Source organism: Rana temporaria, chromosome 12 (assembly GCF_905171775.1).
Source record: "Rana temporaria chromosome 12, aRanTem1.1, whole genome shotgun sequence".
Taxonomy (NCBI): domain Eukaryota; kingdom Metazoa; phylum Chordata; class Amphibia; order Anura; family Ranidae; genus Rana; species Rana temporaria.
Window position 1 is genome coordinate 113,580,395 of NC_053500.1, and position 11,646 is coordinate 113,592,040.

The 11,646-nt window shown below is 43.9% G+C and overlaps 1 protein-coding gene and 1 non-coding gene across 5 annotated transcripts; both read left to right on the forward strand.

Annotated features, from left to right (window-relative positions):
• The first annotated feature begins 6 nt into the window (after window positions 1–6).
• On the forward strand, window positions 7–10,612 carry LOC120918578 (zinc finger SWIM domain-containing protein 1-like). 4 transcript variants are annotated; one of them, XM_040330235.1, is made up of 2 exons: window positions 7–216; window positions 9,137–10,612. In XM_040330235.1, the coding sequence occupies exon 2, from the start codon at window positions 9,184–9,186 to the stop codon at window positions 10,582–10,584; it is 1,401 nt and encodes a 466-aa protein (XP_040186169.1). In that variant the 5' UTR covers window positions 7–216; window positions 9,137–9,183; the 3' UTR covers window positions 10,585–10,612. The 4 variants fall into 4 exon arrangements, with proteins under 4 accessions (XP_040186169.1, XP_040186170.1, XP_040186172.1 ...); XM_040330236.1 differs by having other exon boundaries at window positions 9,140–10,612; XM_040330238.1 differs by having other exon boundaries at window positions 8–116.
• On the forward strand, window positions 1,627–1,765 carry LOC120919691. Its single transcript, XR_005744625.1, has one exon. It is a non-coding gene; the product is annotated as a small nucleolar RNA SNORA16B/SNORA16A family (small nucleolar RNA).
• Window positions 10,613–11,646: the final 1,034 nt, after the last annotated feature.

An 11,646-nucleotide genomic window follows, 5' to 3' on the forward strand; every position in this document is an offset into this window, starting at 1 on the left:
CCATGTAATGAAGTATGGGACGTTTTATCCAAGACCCGCCTCTCCCTACGTCGTTTCCGGCTTCTCCTATTGGACGGGAGCAGCCTCTGTTAGTATACACAGAGGGAAAGCTGCAGGTGAATGTATAGTGAGAGAGGGCTGAGCTCTGATTGGACGGGGAGGTCTGTGAGACATTCACACGAGGAACTACAGGTCCCAGCATGTCACTCTGAGGAGGTTTGTGTGTGTGCTGCCCTGATGTTTGTTATTGTTCCATCATTATGTACAGTGCTGAGGAGAGCACTTCCTGGGTACCTCATGCTGTGTGATGTTCCATCTACTCCCTGTGCTGGGAGGAGGGGAGTGATGTGTCAGGCTGGCCTCCCCCTCAGCTCTCTGTATGTATTGGTGAGATCTCTCTCAGTGCAGATTGGATCTGTCCAGTGTGTGGGCTCTGGGGCCCCCTACAGGAGATCTGAGAGGAGGATTCGCACATAGGGGTGTCTGGCGGTAAAGAGAACCTGTCCCAACTGCCTCCCCCCCCCCCCGTCTGTTGGCACAGAGCAAAGCACTCACCAGGTGCTAAGGCCCCCATCACTGGTATATGGGGGGCACACACATTAACCACTTAAGCCCCGGACCTTTAGGCAGCTAAATGGCCAGGTTTTGCGATTCAGCACTGCGTCGCTTTAACAGACAATTGTGCGGTCGTGCGACGTGGCTCCCAAACAAAATTGGCGTCCTTTTTTCCCCACAAATAGAGCTTTCTTTTGGTGGTATTTGATCACCTCTGCAGTTTTTAGTTTTTGCGCTATAAACAAAAATAAAGCGACAATTTTGAAAAAAAATAATATTTTTTTACTTTTTGCTATAATAAATATCCCCCAAAAACATATGATTTTTTTTTCCCTCAGTTTAGGCCGATACGTATTCTTCTACCTATTTTTGGTATAAAAAAAATCGCAATAAGCGTTTATCGATTGGTTTGCGCAAAATTTATAGCGTTTACAAAATAGGGGATAGTTTTATTGCATTTTTTTTATTATTTTTTATTTTATTTATTTTTTTACTACTAATGGCGGCGATCAGCGATTTTTTTTTTTTTTTTTTTTTTTTTTTGTGACTGCGACATTATGGCGGACACTTGGGACAATTTTGACACATTTTTGGGACCATTGTCATTTTCACAGCAAAAAAATGCATTTAAATTGCATTGTTTATTGTGAAAATGCCAGTTGCAGTTTGGGAGTTAACCACAGGGGGCGCTGAAGGGGTTATGTTTCACCTAGTGTGTGTTTACAACTGTAGGAGGGTGTGGCTGTAGGACTGACGTCATCGATTGTGTCTCCCTATAAAAGGGATCACTCGATCGATGCAGCCGCCACAGGGAAGCCGTGTTTACATACGGCTCTCCCCGTTCTTCAGCTCCGGGGAGGGGGCGGCTAGAAACGAATAGCTGCACCCTCATCCCGGATCGCTCCCACAGAAGAACCGACCGCCGCATGTACGGGGGGGGGGGGGGTCCCGATCGGACCCCCGACACGCAGAAAGGCAGGGACGTACATGTACGCCCATATGCCTGTACGTGCCATTCTGTGGATGTATATGTACATGCGGCGGGCGTTAAGCGGTTAAAGCCTGAAACCTGGCGGCCCTGATCGAAGCCGTGCTAGTGGCTATGTAACTAGCGCGGTCATACAGAGGCCTAGAGTACACTTCTCCCACGACGGTCGCTGCTCCTGCTGTACTGTGCGGGAGGATGGCAACATTCAGGGGAGAGACACGCTCTATAGTCATACACACTGCAATGTTTTTGTTCCTGACTAACATCACAGAAAATGCATTGTGTACCAAGCTCTCGGTATACTCTAAAGAACTAATTGCACATATGATGCATCCCAGGGTCAACACTTGTGTTTGAGTGGAATTGGAAATGGCTTGTAGACTGTGGCTGAATGCATTTAATGCATGACAACCTTTTGGGTCCAAGAATGAAGTTTCCCTCAGTAACTAAACTGAAGGTTACAGGCTGGTGTAATAAAAAAAAAAAGGAGTTGCATTAACCAGTTCCCGACCCCCGCATGTACATATACGTCCACAATATGCCACGTACAGGCACATGGGCGTACACGTACGTCCTCGCCTATTAGCGGGTGGGGGGTCCGATCGGGACCCCCCCCCGCTACATGCGGAGGTCGGGTCCGCTCGGGGAGCGATCCGGGACCACGGCGCGGCTATTTGTTTATAGCCGCTCCGTCGCGATCGCTCCCCGGAGCTGAAGAACGGGGAGAGCCGTATGTAAACACGGCTTCCCCGTCCTTCACTATGGCGGCGCATCGATCGCGTCATTCCCTTTATAGGGAAGACACGATCGATGACGTCATTCCTACAGCCACACCCCCCTACAGTTGTAAACACATACTAGGTGCACCCTAACTCCTACAGCGCCACCTGTGGTTAACTCCCAAACTGCAACTGTCATTTTCACAATAAAGAATGCAATTTAAATGCATTTTTTGCTGTGAAAATTACAATGGTCCCAAAAATGTGTCCGAAGTGTCCGCCATAATGTCGCAGTCACGAAAAAAATTGCTGATCGCCGCCATTAGTAGTAAAAAAAAAAAAATTAATAAAAATGCAATAAAACTATCCCCTATTTTGTAAACACTATAAATTTTGCGCAAACCAATCGATAAACGCTTATTGCGATTTTTTTTTTACTAAAAATAGGTAGAAGAATACGTATCGGCCTAAACTGAGGAAAAAAAATGTTTTTATATATATGTTTTTGGGGGATATTTATTACAGCAAAAAGTAAAAAATATTGCATTTTTTTCAAAATTGTCGCTCTATTTTTGTTTATAGCGCAAAAACTAAAAACCGCAGATGTGATCAAATACCACCAAAAGAAAGCTCTATTTGTGGGGGGGGGAAAAGGATGCCAATTTTGTTTGGGAGCCACGTCGCACGACCGCGCAATTGTCTGTTAAAGCGACGCAGTCCCGAACTGTAAAAACACCTTGGGTCTTTAGGCTGCATGTTGGTCCGGGGCTTAACTGGTTAACCATGGCTTTAATTTGCTGCATATGATACCCATAACTGAATAAAAATCTTAAGAGGGGGAAAAACTGTGCTAAACCACAAGAAGCAGCCAGCACTCAAAATAAATGGAAATATAGGGTTACAGGCTGGTGTTTAAAAAAAAAAAAAAAAGGAGTTGCATGAAGAACAGAAATGGCTTTAATTTCCTGCATATGATACCCATAACTGAATAAAAATCTTGCCTTAACTTGTCAAAAAAAAAAAAAAAAAAAACATGAAACCTGAAAATCTAATTGGGTACACACTATCCCTCCTTCCCCTTCTCTTCTCTTTTTTTTTTTTCATTCTACCGGCGGGCTGGTCGAAAACAAATACTGACAGCTCTGTTTGGAGCTGATGTACTAACTATCCAGCATTAGTACAGCAATCTCCCCCACCGACTCTGATATCCAAAGTCACACAAGTGTGAAAGGGGCCCAAGTCATCAGTCCACAAGTTAGCGCTGCAGTTTACTATGGGGGTTATTTACTAAATAATGCCAGAGATTTCTGCAACATATTTGGCAAGTACAGAATCACAGTATATATAAAATATGCAAAGTGGTTGGAGGGAAGCTTCAGAATTGCAAAGATGTTTTTATTACAAATTATGTGAGCAGACTGCAGCTCCTCTTTAACCACTTAAGGACCGCCCACTGTATATATACGTCCACAGAATGGCACAGCTGGGCAGATGGACATACCAACACGTCCTGTACATCTACCCACTCCCCGGTCCGAAGCTCTGGGACCCGATCGCCGCTGGGGTCCCGCGGAGCTGAAGAACGGGGAGAGCCGCGCGTAAACACAGCTTCCCCGTGGCATCGATCGTGTGATCCCCTTTATAGGGGAGACACAATCGATGACGTCACTCCTACAGCCACACCCCCCTACAGTTGTAAACACATACTAGGTGCACCCTAACCCCTTCAGCGCCCCCTGTGGTTAACTCCCAAACTGCAACTGTCATTTTCACAATAAACAATGCAATTTAAATGCATTTTTTGCTGTGAAAATGACAATGGTCCCAAAAATGTGTCAAAAGTGTCCGCCATAATGTCGCAGTGACGGAAAAAAAATCGCTGATCGCCGCCATTAGTAGTAAAAAAAAAAAATTAATAAAAATGCAATAAAACTATCCCCTATTTTGTAAACGCTATAAATTTTGCGCAAACCAACCGATAAACGCTTATTGTGATTTTTTTTTTTTTTTACCAAAAATAGGTAGAAGAATACGTATCGGCCTAAACTGAGGAAAAAAAATGTTTTTTATATATATATATATATATATATATATATATATATATATATATTTTTAATATATATATTTTTGGGGGATATTTATTATAGAAAAAATTATATTTTTTTAAAAATTGTCGCTCTATTTTTGTTTATAGCGCAAAAAATAAAAACCGCAGAGGTGATCAAATACCACCAAAAGAAAGCTTTATTTGTGGGAAAAAAAAGGACGTCAATTTTGTTTTGAGCCACGTCGCACGACCGCGCAATTGTCTGTTAAAGCGACGCAGTGCCAAATCGCAAAACCTGGCCTGGGCCTTTAGCTGCCTAAAGGTCCGGGGCTTAAGTGGTTAACCACTTCCGTACCGTAGGATGTCATATGATGCCCTGGACTTCAGTGGGGATATCTGAATGATGGGCGCAGCTACAGGAATCATTCAGATAGCCTTTTTTTTTTTTTTTCAGGCGGCGATTCTGCGCACCACAAGAACGATCATAGCGGCGGTTCCACCGCTTGATTGTTCTTACAGGTCCGGTGCTTCTTCGGACTCTTTCGTGCCATTGGAGGCCCAGAGAACTTATTGGCCGCCGGCGAATCTGGTCACCGGTCATCTCTATGACCGTCGGAGGCCCAGGCGCGATGTTATGACGTCACGCCCGGGTAGCCAGAAGTAAACAAAGCCGCAATTGTGGCTGAAAGCATGAGATTGGGAGAAAAATTCACCAATCTCATGCTTTCCAGCCTGGAAGAGAGATGTGGGGTCTTATTGACCCCGCCTCTCTCAATAAAGAGGACCTGTGTCACACACTATTCCTATCACAAGGGATGTTTACATTTCTTGTAATAGGAATAAAAGTGATTTAAAAAAATAAAATTAAAACGCCCCTGTCCCCAGTAGCTCGCGCTCAGAAGCGAACGTGCACGTAAGTCCCGCCCATATATGTAAACGTTGTTCAAACCACACATGTGAGGTATCACCGTGTGCGTTAGAGCGAGAGCAATAATTCTAGCACTAGACCCCCTCTGTAACTCGAAACTGGTAACCTGTAAAAAAATAAAGTGTCGCCTATGGAGATTTTTAAGGTGGTGTGTATGACTTTGATAATTAAAAAAAAAAATACACTATATATTTTTATTTTTTAGCCACAAGGTCTCTGTACCCTTAAAAGTATATAAATCGCTGTAGATGGCAACATCTGAGCCAGAGGGCACATTCTCATCTAGGCATTGCGTGAACGCATGCTTTTTTTCTGCGCATTTTTGTTCGATGCACATAGAGCAGCTCATTTATTAGAATAGGTTGCCCTACGTGCAGCAAACACGCCAAAGAAGCTCCTGCACCTTTGCTTCATGCTGTGTTTTTTTTTTTTTTTTTACCACGCATTTTGGTGCGTTTGTCACTTTCAGATGTAAACAGACGCAAGCCTGTTTACATTCAGCCACTCATAAAACCATCACAGGTCCACCAATATCCGTGGACAAAAAAAAGAATGGGCACGGATGTCATTAACCCCCTCCATGCTGAACGGAGCAGATGTGGCCACGTGAAAGGACCCTTAATCCAGGGCTCGACAAATCCCTGGCGCCAGGTCGCCATGGCGACTAGAAATAGGGTCCTGGCGACTTGAATTGGAAGGGGGGCAAAAAAAAAAATAGAGTGAGCTGGGGCCATCTGGTGGTGAGCCATTGGTATTACAAGTTATTACCACCAGATGTGAGCTGGCGCCATCTGGTGGTGGCCGTTGGTATTACAAGTTAAGCATTACAAGTTAAACAGCAATTCTAATGTTGTTTTTCACTGTTGTTTTTCACTGTCTTCACTGCCATCTTCTTCCCTCTAATTAGAACCCCCAAACATTATATATATTTTTTATCCTAACGCCCTAGAGAATAAAATGGCGATCGTTGCAATACTTTGTCACACCGTATTTGCGCAGCGGTCTTACAAGCGCACTTTTTTTGTGAAAAAATTACACTTTTTTTCATTAAAAAATAAGACAACAGTAAAGTTATCCCCATTTTTTTTTTATATTATGAAAGATAATGTTACGCCGAGTAAATTGATACCCAACATGTCACGCTTCAAAATTGCGTCCGCTCGTGGAATGCCGACAAACTTTTACCCTTTAAAATCTTCATAGGCGACGTTTAAAAAAAATCTACAGGTTGGATGTTTTGAGTTACAGAGGAGGTCTAGGGCTAGAATTATTGCTCTCGCTCTACCAATCGCGGCGATACCTCACATGTGTGGTTTGAACACCGTTTACATATGCGGGCGCTGCTCACGTATGTGTTCGCTTCTGCGCACAAGCTCGTCGGGACGGGGTGCGTTTTCTGGCTCCTAACTTTTTTAGCTGGATTCCAAGCAAATTTGTCAAACCCTGGCGTAACTGATTCTAAGAATCGGGCGCATAGATAGGACGGCGCAACTCAGAGATACGCCGTCATATCTCGGTTGAGAATCTGGGCCTGTGTTTACAAGTTAAAAACATTTTTTTTTTTTGCCAGAAAATTACTTGGAACCCCCAAACATTATAATTTTTTTTCTAACACAATAGAGAATAAAATGGCAGTCATTGCAATACTTTTTGTCACACCGTATTTGCGCAGCGGTCTTACAAGTGCACTTTTGAATAAAAAAACAAACAGTAAAGTTAGCCCAATTTTTTTTTTTATATTGTGAAAGATAATGTTGCGCCGAGTAAATTGATACCCAACATATCACGCTTCAAAATTGCGCCCGCTCGTGGAATGACGAAAAACTTTTACCCTTAAAAATCTCCATAGGCGACGTTTAAAAAATTCTACAGGTTGCATCTTTTAAATTAGAGAAGGTCTAGGGCTAGAATTATTACTCTCGCTCTAACGATCGCGGCGATACCTCACATGTGTGGTTTGAACACTGTTTTCATATGCGGGCGCTACTCAAGTATGCGTTCGCTTCTGCACGCCAGCTCGTCGGGACGGGGCGCTTTACATTTTTTTATTTATTTTTTCTTATTTATTTTACTTGATTTTATTGATTTAAAAAAAAAAAAACCACTTTCAAAGTGGGTCACTTTTATTCCTTTTACAAGGAATGGAAACATCCCTTGTAACAGAAAAAAAGCACGACAGGACCTCTTAAATATGAGATCTGGGGTCAAAAAGACCTCAGTTCTCATATTTGGACTTAAATGCAATAAAAAATAAAAATTTAAATGTTGTCATTTAAAAAAAAAAAAAAAAAAATGTCCCTTTTAAGACGTATGGGCGTAAGTGACGTTGCTTCCGCCCTGCATTGATATGGAGACTGGTGGGGGCCATCTTCCCTTAACTCGTCTCCACACACAGCAAGGGATAGGACAGGATCACCTCCGGTACTACTGATGGCTCCAGTAAGCAGCAGAGGGCACCGGAGAGCAGTGGGAGGGAAGGGGGCCCCCCCTCTCTCGCCGCTGATAAAAGTGATCTTGTAACACCCCAGGTACCACGTCACATACGCTCTCCCTGGCCTATGGCCTTTTAAACACACCGCGCCCGGATTTTGTACCCCCGGGTTTACTTAAATGGGAGGAGGAACTACACTGTCATTTCGATTCGGCCAAACGACAACGCATCCTGAGGTTTACGCACAAGTCTTCCATCTGCGCCAAAGCCCAGGAGACCAGCTGTAAAATCTTGTCACGATGGTATAGAACCCCAGAGCTCCTTCACAAGTTCTTCCCGGCGACGTCTGACCTTTGTTGGCGTTGCTGGGCCGACAAGGGGACACTCCTGCACATTTTCTGGTCATGCCTGGCTCTGAGCCGCTTATGGTGAGTGGTTCGTGAGGTAGTTCAGAAATTTGCAGACCGCAGTGTTCCAGCGGACCCAGCGTTCTTTCTCCTGCATGCATCTAACATCCCGGAGAAAGTATACAAGAAATCCGTGGTTAGGCACCATTTGGATGCAGCCAAGGCCTGCATTCCTCTCCATTGGAAGGCCACACTGCCGCCGACGATCCCCCAGAGGATCAAAGGTGGAAGAGATAAAACGCATGGAGGATCTTATCCTCACAGCGCAAGACAGACAGGAAAAATTCACTGATACCTGGCAACTGTGGAATATCTTTATATACTCAGCTGAGGGCCAAGCACTGAGGGAGCCCACGGCTGATGCGTGAACGTATACTTCCCAGCATCTATCTGCACGCCTCAGACCATTGCTACAACGGTAAGGGAGACCACAAAGTAAGGGAACCCTCCCCCCCCCCCCCTGGGGAGCCTGTGCTCGGGGAGTTCAACCCCCGGAGCCCCCTCCCTGCCTTCCGCCCCATTTCCCCTCTGCTACCCTTGACCGCTCCTTCTTTCCTTCTCTTTCTCTCTGTCCTTAGTTCTGACTTTCTACCCTCTGGAATAGTACACACCCTTTCTTGACTTTCTTGAAATAAAGAAAAAATGTGGGGACCGGTCGCGTGATCTGGATACTTTGCTATAAATTGGCACAGTTGTTACTTTTCGTTGTTTGTATACCTAATCTATTACGTGTGCTGTGTGTATGGTTGTATCATGTCGGCCTGCGCGGCCTTGTCCCTGTTTACAAATAAACAATTTTGAAAAAATCCACCACAGAGACCACTTTTATCTTGTAGAGGACTGCCCACTGAAGAGGATATCGGGGTTATGGTAGCTAGCTGCTACCATAACAACGGTGTTCCTCTTCAAAGTCATCACGTAAAACTGCGGCGGGCGGTCCGTAAGTGGTTAAGAAAACCACACTTTACACTAAAAGGATACAACTGATAAAGGAAATATCGTTTGAAATTTGGCACTGCTACGTTCTTTGTATTAAATGTTGTTTTTTTGTTTTATTTTAGCAGAACATCAAGCATTCTCTTCTGGAGCGCTTTGCGAATAAGTGAAAATGGCTTCCCATTACTTGGACATGTTCATGGCAACAGACCCAGGGTCCAAAGTTGCATTTCACTTCCATAAAGGCTCAGTTTTGGATTTTCTCAACCTCCAGACCAGTACGATGTGTAAATGGTTCAAAAGGTTTCCTGAAGTTATCTTTATCATTCGATCTCAAGACGCGCAGAAAAAAACTCTGTACACATTTTTGGCAGATGGCCCGTACGTACCCACAACATGTCAGACAGAAAGAATCCTTCATATAGCTGTGCCAAAGAATGAGAGCCATGAAGGCCTCACTGATATGTTTCGAGTTCTGAAAGATTTCAACAATAATTGGCAAGACATTCGCATATTTCTGGTGGACCACCAATTTAAAGGAGCTGATGCTATACGTAAAGTATTTCCAAGTGCTGAGGTTGTTCTCTCAGCCTATCACATCTGTAGACACTTCCAGCAAAGTATCTATCAGTCTCTATCTAGCCAGACGGAACACTTGCTGATCGACGCTTTGAAGAACACAATGTGTTCCGCCACTAAGGAGAATCTAAAAAACATGCATACGATGTTAAACCAGTTTGTGAAGCCCAGTATGTTGATGCAGCTGAAAGCAGACTGGCTTTTGGAAGATCGGATTTGGGCCTTGCATCGCTGGAAAAGCTCCACTCAATGCTTTGAGTATTTCCAGACTATTGAAACTTTGAGCCACGCTTTCACGGAAATCTTCAGAAACACGCGAGATACGAATGCCATCCCAAAGCTTTTGGTTAAGTACATCCAGGAAAATGCTTTTCACACAGATCTTGTAGAAAAGAGGACCTGCACCAGTCAGGAAATCGCCATAATTGATTGCAAATTAGAGGAACCTGAAGAAGCCAACAGGGACCTTGAGAGAACTTCCTTGATGGTTCAAGCTCTGCAGGACATTCGCAACCCTTCAGCCTTAAGCCTTTGTCAAAAAGAACTTGAAGTTGCCCAGAAGTCAGTGAAAGTGATAGGAACAAATGAAGTAACAACCAATGTTCAGCTTCTAGAGCACCCCAGTGAGGTCAGTTATGGAACACCAGCGACTTGTTCCTGCAGCTTTAACCAAGTCTTAAAGCTTCCCTGTCGCCATATATTGGCGGTTATCACTGCCAGTGAGAAAGTGGTTCAGTCCGATATGATACAAAGGCCCTGGCAGGCACAGGCAGGAGGGTCCGATTCCAACCTTCCTGTATCATCTGACATTCTGGAAGTCATAAAGGGTGGAAGCACCGATGTTCCCGAAAAAGAATTGACTGTGGAATCCCTAACCAACCAGCTCTCTGAATTGCTGTCGGAGTGCAGCGAGGATACATTTCAGCAGCGCTACAATACATTGAGGGAGTTGGCAGATGCGTGGATTGGGCCTTATGAACAAGTGAAACTTTAAATAAAAAAATAAAATAACAAACATGTTATACTTGCCTCCACTGTGCAGCTCGTTTTGCACAGAGTGGCCCCGATCCACATCTTCTGGGGTCCCTCGGCGGCTGTCTCTGGTCCTCCCCCCAAGAACTCCACACATTCATGCGAGCGAGCTCTCATGGTGTGGAGTCCTTGCAGGTGTGCTCCTGGCTATAGCCGCTCACTGTATCGCTCGGCCCTGTCCCCTGGGGGCCGAGCGATACAGTGAGCGTGGGAAATTCAAGGGGCCCGTTAAGTATAACGGGGGGCCAGTATTGTCTGAAGGATGCATTAATTTGAAAAAACGTTATCTTTACAACCACTTTAATGTATTGGGGGGTTGTGCTTCTCACATTCCAGATAATATGTACATACTGAAGAAAATTTACGCAAGGAAATTTTAAATATTTGTTTTCAGATCTCGGTTTGCTTATACAAATCTTTCAGATTGAGAAATGTTCTGGTAATAAATGCCAATTTTTCCTGAATTTCTTCATTTAGCTGTGCGATTTCTGTGTTGCCCTCCAATAATGCACTACTAACCTCTGGTGCTTCAACTTCTGAAATGTTAGCGCCTTCGTCTGTCTTCCAAAGCCATTACTACTCGCTGCGAACAAAAGCAGCGTTCTCAATTTTTAATTCTTGATTACTGAAGTGCAAAATTAAAGGGGCTGTAAAGGTACATTTTTTTTTTTTTTCTTACCTAAATAGCTTCCTTTACCTTAGTGCAGTCCTCCTTCACTTACCTCGTCCTTCCATTTTGCTTTTCAATGTCCTTATTTCTTCTGAGAAATCCTCACTTCTTGTTCTTTTTTTTTTTCTTTTTATTTTTTTCCAACTATAAATTTTTTATTATATCAATAAAATAGTACATACAGCAAAAGCATAAATGACAGAGTTGCAGTACAAACAAAACAGCAGAGATCTAATCAGAACTGTAAAGGCCGTGCTTGTAAACATGGTACGGGCCTTGATGACCTAGACCAGTCTACCCCAACTGGGTTCTAACTGTAGGACTGGAAGGACATCAAGTAATGGTACAGCCTGT